The sequence below is a fragment of the Taeniopygia guttata genome, chromosome 21, assembly GCF_048771995.1.
Source record: "Taeniopygia guttata chromosome 21, bTaeGut7.mat, whole genome shotgun sequence".
Classification (NCBI taxonomy): Eukaryota; Metazoa; Chordata; class Aves; order Passeriformes; family Estrildidae; genus Taeniopygia; species Taeniopygia guttata.
The window spans coordinates 3,360,328-3,375,358 of record NC_133046.1 but is presented as its reverse complement, the minus strand read 5'-3'; the positions used below and the strand labels follow the sequence as shown (position 1 = coordinate 3,375,358).

At 55.3% G+C, this 15,031-nt stretch overlaps 1 protein-coding gene across 1 annotated transcript in view; it reads right to left on the bottom strand.

Moving 5' to 3' along the window:
- The window catches only part of AJAP1 (adherens junctions associated protein 1), a 38,532-nt gene that overhangs the window by 17,393 nt on the left and 6,108 nt on the right, over nt 1-15,031 (bottom strand). Inside the window, exon 2 of the mRNA XM_030289578.4 lies at nt 3,869-4,530. Within this exon, the coding sequence (XP_030145438.4) occupies nt 3,869-4,530 (662 nt within the window). The remainder of the gene's footprint in view (nt 1-3,868; nt 4,531-15,031) is intronic.

The window sequence follows — 15,031 nt, the reverse complement described above, 5'->3', positions numbered from 1 at the left end:
GTGGGGACAGCTCAGCTGATGGCCACGCTCCTTTCTTGCTTCCACCATCATCCTCCACCCTTCAGGAGAACTGCAGCTGAAGCATGGCCCTACAAGGGATCCTTTGGGCAGCTCCCAGGAAGGGTAACAGTGGTGCCAGCCCAGGAGACACCATCCATCTCCTTTACCTCTTCTCCGTCCCTGAGCTGCGGCATCTCCCCATGCCCTAGCACAGCGGATCAAAGAGGACGCTCCATCCTCACTGCCCAGGGTTTTCTTTTAAACACATTTTATCTTTAATTAATTCCTTTGAAGCTTTTTGCATCTACTGTCTCCTCGCCTCCAGCAACCCCCCACTGCACCCTGTTTATGGCGGCAGGGTCATGGCCAGCGGGAAGCAATGCCTCTGTTATTATTTATTCCTGACACACTGCTGGCTGGAGGTGGGGAGGGGCGGCCTGGGGCCACCACCAGCTCAGATCCAGCTGCCCCCACCTTCCCCCAGGAGAAGCCCAGCCCTGGTGAAGGGGTGTCCCTGAGCACCAGCTCTGCCACAAGCTCACAGACTGGTCATCAAATACCACTGAGAGCAGCAGACAGCACATGGAGTTTTCTGCCTTATAAAGCACTTAAAGGTTTAATTAAAGATGGCTTTATCCTAAAGCTCCTGAAAGGAGCCTCAGACAAACCAGCGAGTGCAATTCCTGCCTCGCACTGACAGCTCTGATTCATTCCACTCTTCTCTGCTTTGGCTGAGGCTGAGGGACCCGGGGATGCTCTGCCTTGGTGGAGGAGCCCAGCCCACGTGGAGAGTGCCCGGTGAAAGCTCCTCACAGCCCTTCCCACTTGCAGCAAGCTGGAATTTTAATGATTCCTCTCTTTCCCTGCTCCAGAGTAAAATGATTATGACAGCCCTGAAGAAGGAAGCACATTTTTGAAAAGCACAAGCATAAACTACGCCTGGGTGAACATCTTGCATGCCCAGCTGATGCCAGCAGTGCTGTGCTGTGTGGCAGAGGTGGCACGGGGACAGGAACAGCTGAGCCACAGGTCACCTGGACCCCCACAGCAGCACCCACCAGGCCAGTGCATGTGCCAGCCTCTGCTCTCACCCCAAGCATTACCTGCCATCACTCCTCTCTGCCTCTCCTGCCTATGAGACAAGTAATTCCTATTCCAGGGGAATTTTTTAAAGCTTGTTTTTGCTGTCAGCGACTCACGGAGGCATTGTTTCTGGGTTTTTTCTCTCGCTCCTCAGCGAGGAGGAAGGGGGGCGAGAGGATGATCTGACAGAGCAGAGCTGCTCCCATTGCTCATCTCGGTGAGCACTGCTGCCTCTGCTGAAGTGAAGTGAGTCTTTTTACCACTCTGCGTGCACCCCAAGAACCCCAGGGTCCCACACAATCACCAGGGACCCAGAGGCAAAGCACAGAGGGATACAAGGACATGGCACAGGAGGGATATGGGGGCAGCAGCACAGCAGCAGCCTGCTCTGATGGAATTGAGTGCAGGGGATCTGCGTGGCTCCAGGAGCCCTGGGACAGCTCTGCCAACTCCTGGAGTGACCCCAGCTCCTGAGGGTGCCACACACAGGTGGTTCCACCCTGACTCCCCCAAGGGACGTGCTGGGGACAGCTGAGGGACCACAGGCAGAGAGAGCAGCACCGCACCCACGGCGGGCTCCTGTCGAGGCGCCTCACAGGACAGGGACTGGCAATGCTCGCTGAGGCAAATAAACCGTACAGGCGAGTTACCTCATCCTCATTTGTAGCCATATGTTTTTCCCAGCAGAGAACAAACACTTCCAGCCGCTACAGCTTATATAACAGAGTGGAGCAGGGCTGGGAAGCTGCACGGCTTCGCACAGGCGCCGCACCAGCAAAACTGGCACGGACCCTGCTTTGAGACAGAGCCGGCTGCTCGCTCCCAAAAAGCTGTCCTGAGGCACAGCAGGGGCATGGAGCTCCCACTGGGAGCCTGCTGAGAGCTCTCTCGGATGCTCAGCCCAAGCACTGGAAGGAAAAGCGGATCTGGACCTCAGGAGCTTTTCTGTTGAGGGTGGATGAGCTGGGATCAAACAGGGCCTTTAGACCTGAGAAGAAGTTTATCGCATTCACTGCTTGAAGAGAAGTTAATTAGCAAAACCTCCGATCACGGAGAAAGCCCCTAATGAGAGCTAAAGCCTGCAGATTAAAGCAGTTGGCCCCTTGGGAGCTGCCGGGGCTGCAGCTCCCGCTGTTCTGCGGCCACGCAGGACAGCAGAGGTGGCACTGGTGGGTGGGTGGCATCACTGTCAGCTCAACTTCGCCTAAACAAGGCAGCCCACTCCAGTAAGTCCCAGAGCCCCAGCACATGCCAGGAGCCATCCTCCTACAGCTGGTGTAGGCAGAGGGGCTCCTGCAGCTGGCTGATGCCAACAAGTCCACTGGATCCCACCCTCCTGGAGGGGATGGTGCCACTGAGGCCAGAGCCACTGACCACGGCAGGTCTGGGGAGACCAGTCTGATGCTCTCATCATGCAGAGAGCAGCAAAATCCTCAGCCCTTATCAATACTCCCTCGCTGATCTATCCAGCCAATTTCAGCGTTTTGTAAAAGGAGTGTGGGCTGGGAGTTATTTTTCAGCTATAAATAACCCCTTTAAGTCAGGAACAACATCCTGGTTACATCGTGTCTTTTTGCCAAGCAGGGCAGGCTGGATAAATTAATTGGGATTAAGATTAGGCCATAAAATTCCTTTTCATTTTGACTAGAAAATCGCAGTGGGCTTAAAGCAGTCGATGCACAGTGAGTAAATTCTGTAAACTATCCACCGGTATCCCACGGTTTAATATCAGCAATAACAAATATAATTTGCAATAAATGGGAAGCAGCTTTCCCATCCATGTCCACACAGCAGCCAGCTCTGGGGGAAGGCATCTTTGTGCCGAGCGTGATGCTCAGCGCGATTACGGGAGACGAGCTGTGGATGGAGACCGTAATGGGAAAACACAGCAAGTGGCTGGAAAACGCCTCGGATAAAAGCGATAATCAGCACTGCCGTTCTCCTCCGAGCGCCTGCCTAATGTCACACTAACTCCTGGGACTGCACCGGGACACTCGTGCGGCTGTGAACGCGCTGCTCTGGCACCCGCCAGCTGTTAGAACTCAAAATGTCCCTCAGACATTTTCAGAGGTTCCAGGCCTTGGTCAGAAGCATTTTAGACCCTGGCAGGCAGCTGAAAACAGCTGTGATTTTGAGTTTGAGCCATGGAATGAGTTACCAACTTTGAAGGTGGAACAAGCGGTCACAAAGGGTTAGATGGTATAGTAAAAGTAGTCACAAATTAGAGGGGAAAATCTTTTAGTATTGTACAGGGGGGTTTTAACACCTGTACAGGGGGGGTTTTACTTTGTACAGGGGGGTCAGGAGTTTTAAGATGGAGGAAAGTGGGTCTGATCCTGTTCTTCCTCCTTCTTCTTCCTTGCCTCCATGTTCTTGGTGATGCTGGCACTCACAGATTGGTTTAGAGTAGAAAAGCACATTGTAACATAGGTAGTAGGTATTGGGGGAAAACTGTAAACATGGAACACGTAATATATCATATAAAAGATAGCAGCAGCCCTGGGCAGGGAGAGAGAAGAAGACAGCAGGCAGTGAGGGTGTCAGGGTGTGTGTGTCTCTGCCTGGGCCGCTGACCAAGCAGCCGCAGCCCGCGAAGACAATCTTTTAGATAACCAGCAATAAACTGCCTTGAGACCGAACAACAAGAGGCTGCGGAGTTTTTCTTTGGAAGCAAAGGTTGGAGGAGAAACTTTACCACCACACGAGAGCCCCGAATCAATCCCGGGGTTCTCACAGCCACCCCTCCTGATGTCCCCACCACCCCGCTATCCCCGGCGGACCCTACCTGCGCTGTCCCCCAGCCCGCGGGGCGGTCGAGCATCCTTCCCTCCGCTGCTGTGGCCGGCGGCCGGCTCGGCGGTGCCGGGGCCGCCGCGGGGCCGGTCGGCGGCGGGCGCGGGGGCCGCGGTGCTGGCGGGCACGCGTGGCGGCGTGGCGGCCGTCACCCAGCTGGTGGCAGCGGTGGTGGCGGAGGTGGTGGCAGCAGCGGCGGTGGTGGCGGTGGTGGCGGTGGTGGTGGTGGTGGCGAAGGCGCTGGGCAGCGTGCTGCTCTCCAGGGAGTCCTCCTCGCCCGTGGGGCCCCAGACGATGACCTCGGGCAGCGCCGTGGGCCGCGCGTCCCGTGGGGCGAAGCCGCGGCCGCGGAGGTGCCGCCGGCCCCGCCGGGAGCGCGGGCGGCGCGGAGGGGCGGCGAGCGGCGGGCGGCGGGAGCGGGGTCTCTGCAGAGGGGGAGCGGGGCCGCAGGTCCAGGGCGGCCCGGGTTGTGTCAGCTCCTGGCCGCTCGCCGTGCCCCACAGCGAGCCGCGGGACAGTCTGTGCCGGAGCGCCGGCCGCGGTGACAGCCTCCCCGCAGCGCTGGTGGCCGCGGGCTGGCAGCTGGCAAGGTCCATGGCTAGGTGGAACATGGCTATTAAAATCCAAGCATGGCTTCCGAGCGGGCAACCTGACCTGTGGGCAGACAGGGATGGTGTTAGAAGGGTAGTGGGGCAACCCTGTTCTTCCTCTCGGTATGGCACGCCCTAGATCGCTGGGCCCGGCCACCCAAAATATCCCCCAGCTCCACGGGTAGCATCGTCCTCCCTGGTTCTCCAGCCAGAGTCCCCCAGAACGGCATCACAGGGCATGCTCTACCCCCTCCCCCTGAAAACTGCCACCACCACCATGGCAGGCTGAGGATCCCCACTCACAACTGTGACTTTTCAGTTGGTCTGGGAATGATGGGAATGACCTGAGGATGGGTTTTACCAGGAAACTCACTGGAGGAGCGGCCAGTGCCTGCTTTGCCCAAACTCAGCCCTTTTGGGTGAATTGTCCAAAGCAGACAGCCCAGCTCCAGCAGCACAAGCTTTCACTCACTCCAGGGACACTGAGATGCAGGGGTGTCAGAGAGCCCATCCCTTGATTCCCGAGCCCACAGGCAGCACGATGAATCCCTCAAAGGGCTGGAGCAGACGTGGGCTCTTGTGTTTGTACGTGTAGCCCATCTCCCACTGTGTCAGTCACCCACGCCGCAGCAGGAACATCCTCCCACGGAGCACAGCACATCCCCTCCCACAGCATGGAGCACCCAAGCTGAACGTGACCCTGCAGCACAGGGAGGGCAGGAGGAGCAGCCCCTTTTGCTGCCCTTTCTGCCACAGAGCAGCTGGAACACCCCTGAGCAGCTTCAGCAGTCAGAATTTTGCTTTAATGTCACCGTCACATCACGTCATGTCACAGCCCTCTCCCTTCCCCAGTGGCACCGCACCGAGGCTCTGCTCCCCTCACGCCTCCTCTGCGATGCTGCCCCATGTAAAGAGGCAAGAAAAATCTCTGATAGGCAAATTTCTGTTGCCTTCTCCCCCCACTACCCCCCTGGAAAAAAAAAAAAATCATTAGGCTGAAGCCCAAAAATCTTTACTCCATTTTACTTAGCTTTTACAGGAGAAAGACTTTTGTCGAACTCAGCAGGAGTTAATGAGAGCTTTACATGGCTAAACGGGCTAATCCTCTGCAGCAGCGCCCGCACAGTCCTTGGGAGCACGACAGAATGTGCATCTGGTTGACAGAAGCATTTGTACACTCCCTGTGTGCGTGAGCAAGTGAAGCTAAAGGAGCTGACCTGGATACTCCCAGGCACAGGCTTTTTCTGCTCAGAGGATCTCTGCTTTTTTCCTAATTGGGTATTTTTTCAAAGCGTAACAACATTTATTTTGGGGAGGGAGAAGGCAACGCAAGGAAAGAGCGCAGAAGGAGAAAGGGAAGAGCCAGAAACAGACAACAGAAACCGAAATAGTTCGGGCTGGGGGAGGAAGGATTTCAAGGCTTCAAAAAAACCACAAACCACCCAAACCGTGGTGGTGGTGGTGGGTTTTTTTAGAGGCCGACAGAGTGGTGGCAGCACGAAGAGTGTCCCCCACGTGCTGTAGGCAGTGCCGTGCTTCCACTGGTGAGGAGCCACAAGCTCATGCTCCAGCCGGACCATCAAGCACAGACTCACCTTTGCAATGCTCAGGATCACTCCTGTAGCAGGTCAGGCTTGATTTCAGCCTCTGCCCAACTCCCCAGCATCACCTGAAACGTCTCCTTGCAAAGAAGGAAAGGTGCTGGGCACCTCCTGACATGTCACTCACCCCAGGTGCCACCCCTCACACCATCTGTGCCCACCCCCAGACCTCATCCCCTTCCCAGCTCTCTGTGTTGCTCACACTCAGGACTTTTATGAACAGCTGCTGAACAGAGCAAGGGAAGATGTGCCCAGCCCAAACTTGGTGCTTGCTGCATCCCAGCTACTGCCTGGAAACTTCTGAAAGGCAAAATACCCATCCTTGGTGCTTGGAATTGGCAGCTCACAGGAAAAACAGATATTCCCCCAGTTTCCATCTCCTCCTGTCTCCTAGTGACATTTCAGGCTGCAGCGATGGCAGCGTGAACTTGCAGGGGCTTGCTCCTGCAGAACGTGCCTGACATGGCTGCATCATTCATAGCAGCATCAGGAGGATGTGTGGGCAGAGGCAACACCCAACCCTTGTCTTGCCCTGGGTCATGCTGGAAATCTGTGTTCCCATCATGGCCAGGCAGCACTGGTGACACCCAGCACCAGTGTCCCTCGCTGCTGTCACTGCTGCCCAGGTCAGAGGCTCTGGCGTGGGGATGGACACAGTAAGGGACACGCAGATGGGGCAGACCCCACTCTGCCCCGAGGACAGCTTGGGTCACCCTCCCACCAATGTCCCGTCAAGCAATGCCACACAAGGGGCTGCCACCCCAGGAGTGTCCTCCTCGCCGCCACGCTGGCTGGCATGTCCCCAGGAGATGGCTTCAGGGACAGAAGCCGCCAGCGCGGTTACCTCGGAGGAATTTTGCGTGGCATGCGATCTTCTGAGGGCTTTGCAACAACAGATAAGAGCAAGTGTCCTTCAGAATAAATAGCAGCGTGTAGGAGTTGCCGTTGTCCTGGCAACGCAGCGTGATGCGCCCGGCGCGGCGGCGGGGATGGATGCGGCAGCGCGGCCAGAGGCAGGACCACCCGGCCCTCCCCCGCCTCCCCCACCCCAGCACCCTGCCAAGGCTGGCAGCAGGATGACACCTCCCGAAGGACACCCAGGGAGCGGGCATACATCTCGCCCGCATCTCCTGCCTCCTCGTCCTTGCCCCAGAAAAGCTGGGCTGTCCCAGGAGAGCCCGCTGCGGCTGGCACAGCACGGCCCGGCCCGGCCCGGCGCCCCGGGAGTCCCCGAGCCTCCTCCTCCCTGTCGCCAGAACAGGCAGGAGAGCACCGCCAGCCTCTCGGGACCTCCAGCACAAAGTCACCGCTGCTCGAAGGCCGGGAGGGCGTTCCTGCTCAAACACCTTCCAACGGCAGGAGCTGCTCCTCAGGGACAGCAGAGCGGAGGCAGAGGACCCTGAGCTGCTCCCAGTGCATGGAATAACTCCCTAACTGCACCCAAAGAGGGGCTCTGGCATAGGGAAGGGAACACCTCATCCAGACCCACACATAGCATCCATCTGCCTCGGCTGGGGGCACGGAGCCAGCCCTGGCTGGAGGTACGTGTGGGCCAGAGGGATGTACCAGGCAGGGCTGTGGTTACACTCCTCACTCAGGAATCGGGGCTTTCCTCACCCCCCTACAAGCACACACAGCCTATTTTGCAAAGAAATTTGAGGAGCGTGGGCAATTTTCACATTACTTCTTTTCCCATCTTGGAGGTGAATGGGAATGTTATCCCAAAATATTATTCAAACTCCAGGAAAAACTCAATAAAACTCTGAAACTGGGTTTGATAAACAGAGAATGGATATATTTGAGGAAATGAAATCCTGTCCTTGATCTCGTCATCCGAGGCCTTGGCTCCCACCAGCCACAGATCCGCTCCCTTGGCTCCGTGGATGGTGAGGTGGCCGTGCTCGCACACGGGAAATGGAACTCCTACAAATATTTACCTGCAACAAGCACGAGAGCAGATTTCATGGAAACAGCTGGGCTAATGACATGGATCAGGCACACCAGGCGCTCTGGGACAATTTCCTGAGCCAATCCGAGCCCATCCCAGTTCCAAAGGTGACGGAACAGTGGATGTTGCACTGGAGCCGCCACAGCCTCCCCACCCAATGCATCTTTCAGAGTCCTCCCCTGTATGAAACCCCTTCCAGGTGCAGCTTTGAAGAGGAGGACAGTTGGCACTTGATGAGAGAGATGAATTTCAAGGATGCTGGAGGACACCACGGTCCTCAGCAGTGGGGAAGAGGCTGCTGTGAAACTTGGCTGCTCCCACCGCCGCACACACGGTACCAACCTCCATGTGCAGGCAGGGAAAGCAGGAGCATCCAGCATGGAGCAGGACAGAACAACCCTACTCCAGGCCTGGGAACCCTCAGGGATGGCAGCGCTTCAGGCAGCCCTGGTACTGCAGACAGGACATGGATTAATCCAGAGCACCTGCTGTGCTCCCAGAAACCCCCGGCTCTGGTAATGTGTCTGAAAATTAACTGGGATCACGGCTCTGACAAACATCAAAACACCACCCGTCAGCACTAACCCACTTCCCCAAAGCCTCAAAGGCTCACTTGAGTGCAGTCCCTTTCATAAGGTCCTTTTTTGCTCTCCAGCATCAGCCCCTTTCTCCCGTGCCTGTGGAGACACTTCACAGGAGCATTAACTGTAGAATAGGCTGATTTTTAATGCAGAATTATACAAATGGAGCCATTCTTCCATTTCACGCCTCCTGTTAGGTAATCTATCGGTATTGCACAGGGAATCAAGGTTATGTCCTTGTTGGGGTGATTTACGAACTCTGAGCATTTCATATCTCCAAACGCCAAGCGAGGCAGGGACAGAAATATTCCTGTGAATGCCTGGAGCAGGAGCTGTGGTCAGAGAGCTGGGGTGATGTTTCTTTGACCCAGGCAAGACAAGGCAGGAAAGCAGGCACCACGCTCTAGGAAAAGCATCCTTGGCAGCATGGCTGTGTGTCCTACAAAGGCATTCAGAGCGGGGCAGGTTGTGAGAGTACATGCAGGAACTCAGTGGCTCCATATGGAATAGAATGAGGCTGCATCCCAGTGGGTGACTTTCACACCGGAGCAGGAAGAAGAGGGGAAAACTTCAGTGGCAGATACTTGGCCCGTGATTGTGTGTCCTCGCTGAGGTGGGGACTGCAGCCACCGCTGCAGCCGCTCTCCTCTCCATCCCGCTGTCCTGTGTGATGATCCCCGCAGCGCAGTGACTGTCCTTTGTTGTCACGCTACCAACCATCACCATGGAAATGGAGCACGGCCACTCTGCACTCTGGGCTGCACCAGGACTGTCCCCAGGGCTGGGAGGAGGGGAGATGCACCATCCCATGCGAGGGTGGGATGAGTGCCAACACATGTGGCAAGTTATTATGACCTCGTGGACCACTCCCACATGGTGTCCACCATGTCCCACCCTGCACCCCAGGCATCAACAGCATTATGGAGACGTCTCTCCTGAGCCGTGTTCTGCTACGGGATGAGTTTTTCTGATCCCAGACCCGATGGGAACTGGGAACATACAACACACTGCGCCATCTGTAACCCCAACCTCTTCCCAGACAATTATAAATTTGTGAAAACATGGCTGCCAAGCTCTTTAAAGCCAGGAATGGGACTTAAGGCACAAAGGCTGACACACAGTAGCACCTAAGTAAATTAAATGTGCCACATCACTACCTATCTATATTACAGTCCTGAGCTTCAGGATTACCTACTAATAAAAGTGATATTTAAAACAAGTCCTAAGTTCCTTCGCTGCCCCCTTCTCCCCACAAGTAATTAAACTGACACCGCTTCCCGCAGCGGAGGGGATGGGATTTATCATGGAGGGAAATCAGCAGAGGGTGAAATAGGTTGAATCCTCCCCGCCACGCTGCTGCGGCCAGGCAGACAGCAAACACCCACTTCCCTGGGAAAATGGGGCAGAAAGAGCTTGGGTGGGGTTGGGAAGCCACAGGTCCCCCCAGGATGGAAATTCCAAGACAGAGGCAGCTGGAGCATCCCTGGCTGTGCTTGGGGAGCCGTGAGAGGGGGGCAGGAGGGCGGCCGTGGCGGGGGGAGCCACTCGCTCTTCTGCCTCTGCCTTGAGCTCACCCAGCTGCAAATAAACAATTTTACCATTTGAATAGCCGCGAGTGCGGAAGGCATAATTAATACCCAGCGGTACCATCAGCCAATGTGCTGATGCGGGAGGTGCAGCCCCTGCCAACGCCGCCAGCGCACAGCTCTGGCTCCGCAGCGCTCGGCCCCGGCTGCTCTCCCTCCAGGCCCGTCCTTCGCCAGAGGCAGAGGAAGGGCAAAGCCCCAGGGCAGGCACCCGGGGCTGGTGCTGGAGCCCACCAGCGCAGGAGCTGCCCGGTGCATCCCACACCCACACCACGGGCAGAGCCAGGACGCGGCAGAGCCATGTGGGGAAGAGTCAAAAGGAGCGGGCAGAGAACAGGCCCGCGTGGCATCGCTGCGAAGGGAGGAGCTGTGCCCAGCTGCTGCCAAAGCTGAGCCGACCTTTAACCCTGAGTTTCAAGTTCAGTTCTCATTTTCAAATATTTTAAAAGACACTGACAGGACAAAAGGCCCAGTGCCTCCAGCCAGTCTGAGGATGTATGAGAGCTAACACAGCGAGATGGCCAACACTGTCCATTATGGTCAGCCTGGCTTAGCTTTCTCTAGAGAGGGCAGGACATCTGCTTGAGAGAGTTTTTTCTGGTTTTCAGGGATTATTTCAGACAGGATTTGAAAAGTGCCAGGGTGGGAAGCCCAGAAGTTTGCATGTATCTTCAGACAAAAACATGTCTCTTAAAACTTTCTGTGCAAGACCAGTGCTTGGTAATTTACCTGCCACCGCTCTGGCAGCATCAGCTCTGTGCCTAGTCTGGCTCCCCTGGGAAGATCCAGAGTGCTGCAGGTTCATCCAGTGTGGGGAGACAGGTCCCAGCCAAACCAGGGGATGAACCGCCTCAAGTGCTCCCCAAGGGGGTCAACACAGTGGCAAGCTCAGGCCCTGCATCCCAGGGTACTGCTGGAGCATCCCTGCTGGCAGGGCAGAGTGTGGGTGCTCCTGGAGCATCCTTCCCAGTGGGCATGGGGCAAGTACCATTGGAATATCTTCCCCCCGGAGCACAGGCTGGGTACCACCAGAGCATCCCTCACAGTGGGCATAGCTTGGATACCACTGGAGCATCCCCTGTAATAGGCACAGCCTGGGTACCACCAGAGCATCCCCCTCAGTGGGTATAGCCCAGACACTACCAGAGCACCCCTCACAGCACACACAGTGTGGGTACCACAGGAGCAAACCCTCCCAGCAAACATGGGGTGGAAACCACGGAATCGTCCCCCTCAGCACACACAGTGTGGGCACCACTGGAGAATCCCCCTCACCACAGACAGTGGGAGTACCACTGGAGCATCCCTCCCAGCACACACAGTGTGGGCACCACTGGAGCATCCTTCCCAGCAAACACGGGGTGGGCACCACCAGAGCATCCCCTCCCAGCACAGACAACTTGAGTACCACTGGAGCATCCCCCACAGCACACAAAATAGGAGTTCCACTGGAGCATCCCTCCCAGCACACACAGTGTGGGCACCACTGGAGCATCCCTCCCAGCAAACACAGTGTGGGCACCACTGGAGCATCGCTCCCAGCACACACAGTGTGGGCACCACTGGAGCATCGCTCCCAGCACACACAGTGTGGGCACCACTGGAGCATCCCTCCCAGCACACACAGTGATGGTACTGCTGAAACATCCCCCTCAGTGGGCACAGCACGGCCGTCGCTCCCCCCACCGCCGCCCGGCCGCCCCAGCCAGCAAACAGTGTGTGTATTTAGCGTGGCAGGGCCGGACAGTGGGGTGTTTCATCAACCCAGCAGCGATAACACTCGGCTTTTGTCCCTCCTGGATAAAGGGGGTTTGTGAGCACTGGCTTTCCAGCCCAAACTGGCACATGTCGCCAACTTACCCCACTCGTCCCCCCCCTCGGGTTTCACACCAGCGCTGGGGACCAGGCAGCAGCAAGAGCTCCAGCTCAGACACAACTTGCTGGGAAGTCTCAGATTTCCAGATCCACCAAAATCTTGTCGAAGAGCCGCAGTCTCAAGCTCTGCTCTTGCTGATATTAAAAACAGTCCATAAACCTAAGGAAATCAGAGCTTTCCCCCTCATTTTAGCTTCTACCTAAACCTCCTCATGTGTTCCAGCTCCTCACAGACACCACAGAATCGCTGCCCAGACTTTACGTGCTGTTGGTGACCTGGCACACAAGACGGTGCTGCCTTCTCTCATCCCCATCACAGCAGTGGAAAACACTCCCCCATGTACCAAAATCAGTCTGCTGAGGGAACAGGACTGCAACATATGTAGGAGCACGTTAAAACCAGAGCTTAGAGATCATCCCTGGTGTTAGTTAATGCTGCCCACAATAAATAAGGCCAGCAGCTGAGCTGAGTGGCTCCCTGCTGTGGACACAGGCGCAGGCAGGACAATGCACTTCCCCTCAGCCACCATCCAAGGAATTTCTGCTTTCCCTGCTTTGCTCATGAATTTTCTTCCATTGCCACACATCTGCCTCCTGTACAATCAACTGCAGGATGATCAGACCTCCCCCTTGGATAAAAGGACTGCACTGGTGTGTCTGAGCAGGATGCAATGGCCAGCGCTGTTGGATGGGATGGGATGAGATGGAATAGGATGGCATGGCATGGCAGAAGCGAGGCTCTTCCCACCAGGATGGCAATAGTCCTGCCAGATCCCAGACTGGAGCTGGAGCCTTATGAAGGGTTTTGTTCCTCTGAATATGTATCCACAAAGTGATTCCAAGAGACAGCAACTGAGTCAACCCAGCCCTTAGTGCTGAAGGACCTACAGCGAGGAAAACCATGGCACAAATCTACGGCTTATGCTGTCCTTTAACCCCAGCACTTTCCAGATAAATAACCCAGCACTGATCGTATTTTCCAAATGAATGTGCTCAAGCATGTCATTACAATGAAAGCAGGAAAGGCTTTGATCTAAGAAAAAAATAAGTTGGCTCAATACATCTAAAGTAGCAGCTTAACAAGCTTTAAAACAAAACAATTAAAAGAGGTCTGTGGTGTCTTTGTAACACGATGTGTCTTCGCGGGAGCTGCACATCAGAGCCCACTGTGGTATCTGTATCAACGGGAAACACCTCCAACCATGGAACACATCCAGGGAGAAAATACCTCATAATGGGATTTGTAATGATGACCTCCCAAAGGGCTCCACATTCCCAGGAGCAAAGACAAGCATCTAGATGACCAGCACAGGGTCCAGCCAACACTTCCCCATGGCAGAAGTTGGATGTCCACACAGGGAAGTCCAGTTAACTCAGGTCTTCCCTCCAGCACCACGCTCTCTGGGTGGAGCTGCTCTCAATTCGCCCTGCAGTGACTGAGATCCAAACCTTTTTTTCTCCTGGGAAGTCCCCGGCAGCCCAGAGATGCACAGCCTGCCCGGAAATCTCAGCAGCCATCCTCAAGAATGAACACAGGGAACACGTCAATAATTTCAAAAGCTCCATAAACTCTAACAGAAATGGAGAAGATGAGAGGAATGAAGACTCTGAAAGCAGAAAGATGAACAGATGGCTTTTATGGAGCAAGAAATACAATAGGAAAAAATGGAGCAGCAGAGCTCTCTTTGAAGGTGTGAAACGTCAGTAGGGAAGCCTAGAGAAAACCAAGGCCCAGGAGCTGGGAGCTCAGTGCAGGGCACTGCATTGCTCAGCCAAGGCTCTGGCTGGTGGTCCTGGGGAGCTCCCGGCCTCCCTGGCTCCTGAGACAGCACCAGCCCTGCCCAGCCCCTCCACTGGGACATCCTGCTGCCAGAGAAGGGTCAGCGTGACACGCAGCATGGAGAAAGAACAGCCCAAAAAGATGATGAAAAAGCCAAGCTAAAATAGAAAGCAAAGGCAGCGGGGATGAACTCCGGGGCAAAGACTCTTGATCCTGTCACAGAAAGTTCTAAATCCCTTTTAGAGCCAAGCAATTTCTTTTCCATGGAGAAGAGCTGTTCTCCCTGCAGTGGCCATCTCACTGTGCATACAGCAACCAGGCAGCTCACAGACTCTCCCACTGCAGCTATGGCAAAATCCTGATGGATCGAAATGATGATGAGGATTTGCTTCCAGCACCTCAAGAACACTGAGCCATTGTGGGGCACAGCCCCTCAAAGCCCAGCTGCCAGAGTGTCAGAGATCACTGTGCTCTGCATCTCATTAAAAAAACGCAATAATCCCCTTTGAGAGAGAGATTAAACTTTTGCAGCATTATCTCCAATGGGTTGGCAGCAGGGGATGACCTCCTGCATCCCTCAGTATCTCAACTTCCTTCAAAGGCACCTGTGCCAGCAGCCTTACTTCTATCCTCATCCATCAAAATTATCAAAATTGATTTTGCCAGAGAATATGTCACTTTTGACAGGAGCCCAGAGTGAGTCCTGAGTGCGTCACGTCAGATGATGCTAAAGTAGAGCCTCATTCAAAGACAAGAAACAAGAAGATGAATAACTCATCCTTATCCTTTCCATGAAAAACTCCATAAGAAAACCCATGAATGACAGATACTTGCAGAAAAAAAGGTTGATTCATTTGTGGAGTTCTTTCTGAAATAACACTTGCCGGCATCTGGAACGGTCACACTTTCCCTACATAAACTCCCCGCCGCTGCAGACTCAGCCAAGCTTTGGCTCTGGCCGGGAAGAGGCAGCGCCAACCACGCTCCCGGCGGGATGTGCGGCTTCATCTCCTGGCATTCATCACCCACGTTCCGGTGGGTCCTTAAGTGGATGTCCTCGTCCATGTCAATTAATTGATGCTTCATTACTCGAGCCCTGCGAAGGGAGCGGAGATGCTATCGCAGGCTCCGGGGTCACACGCGGGACTCGGGCAATTACGGAACGCGTCCCTGAGGAAGCTGCGTGTGCTTGTG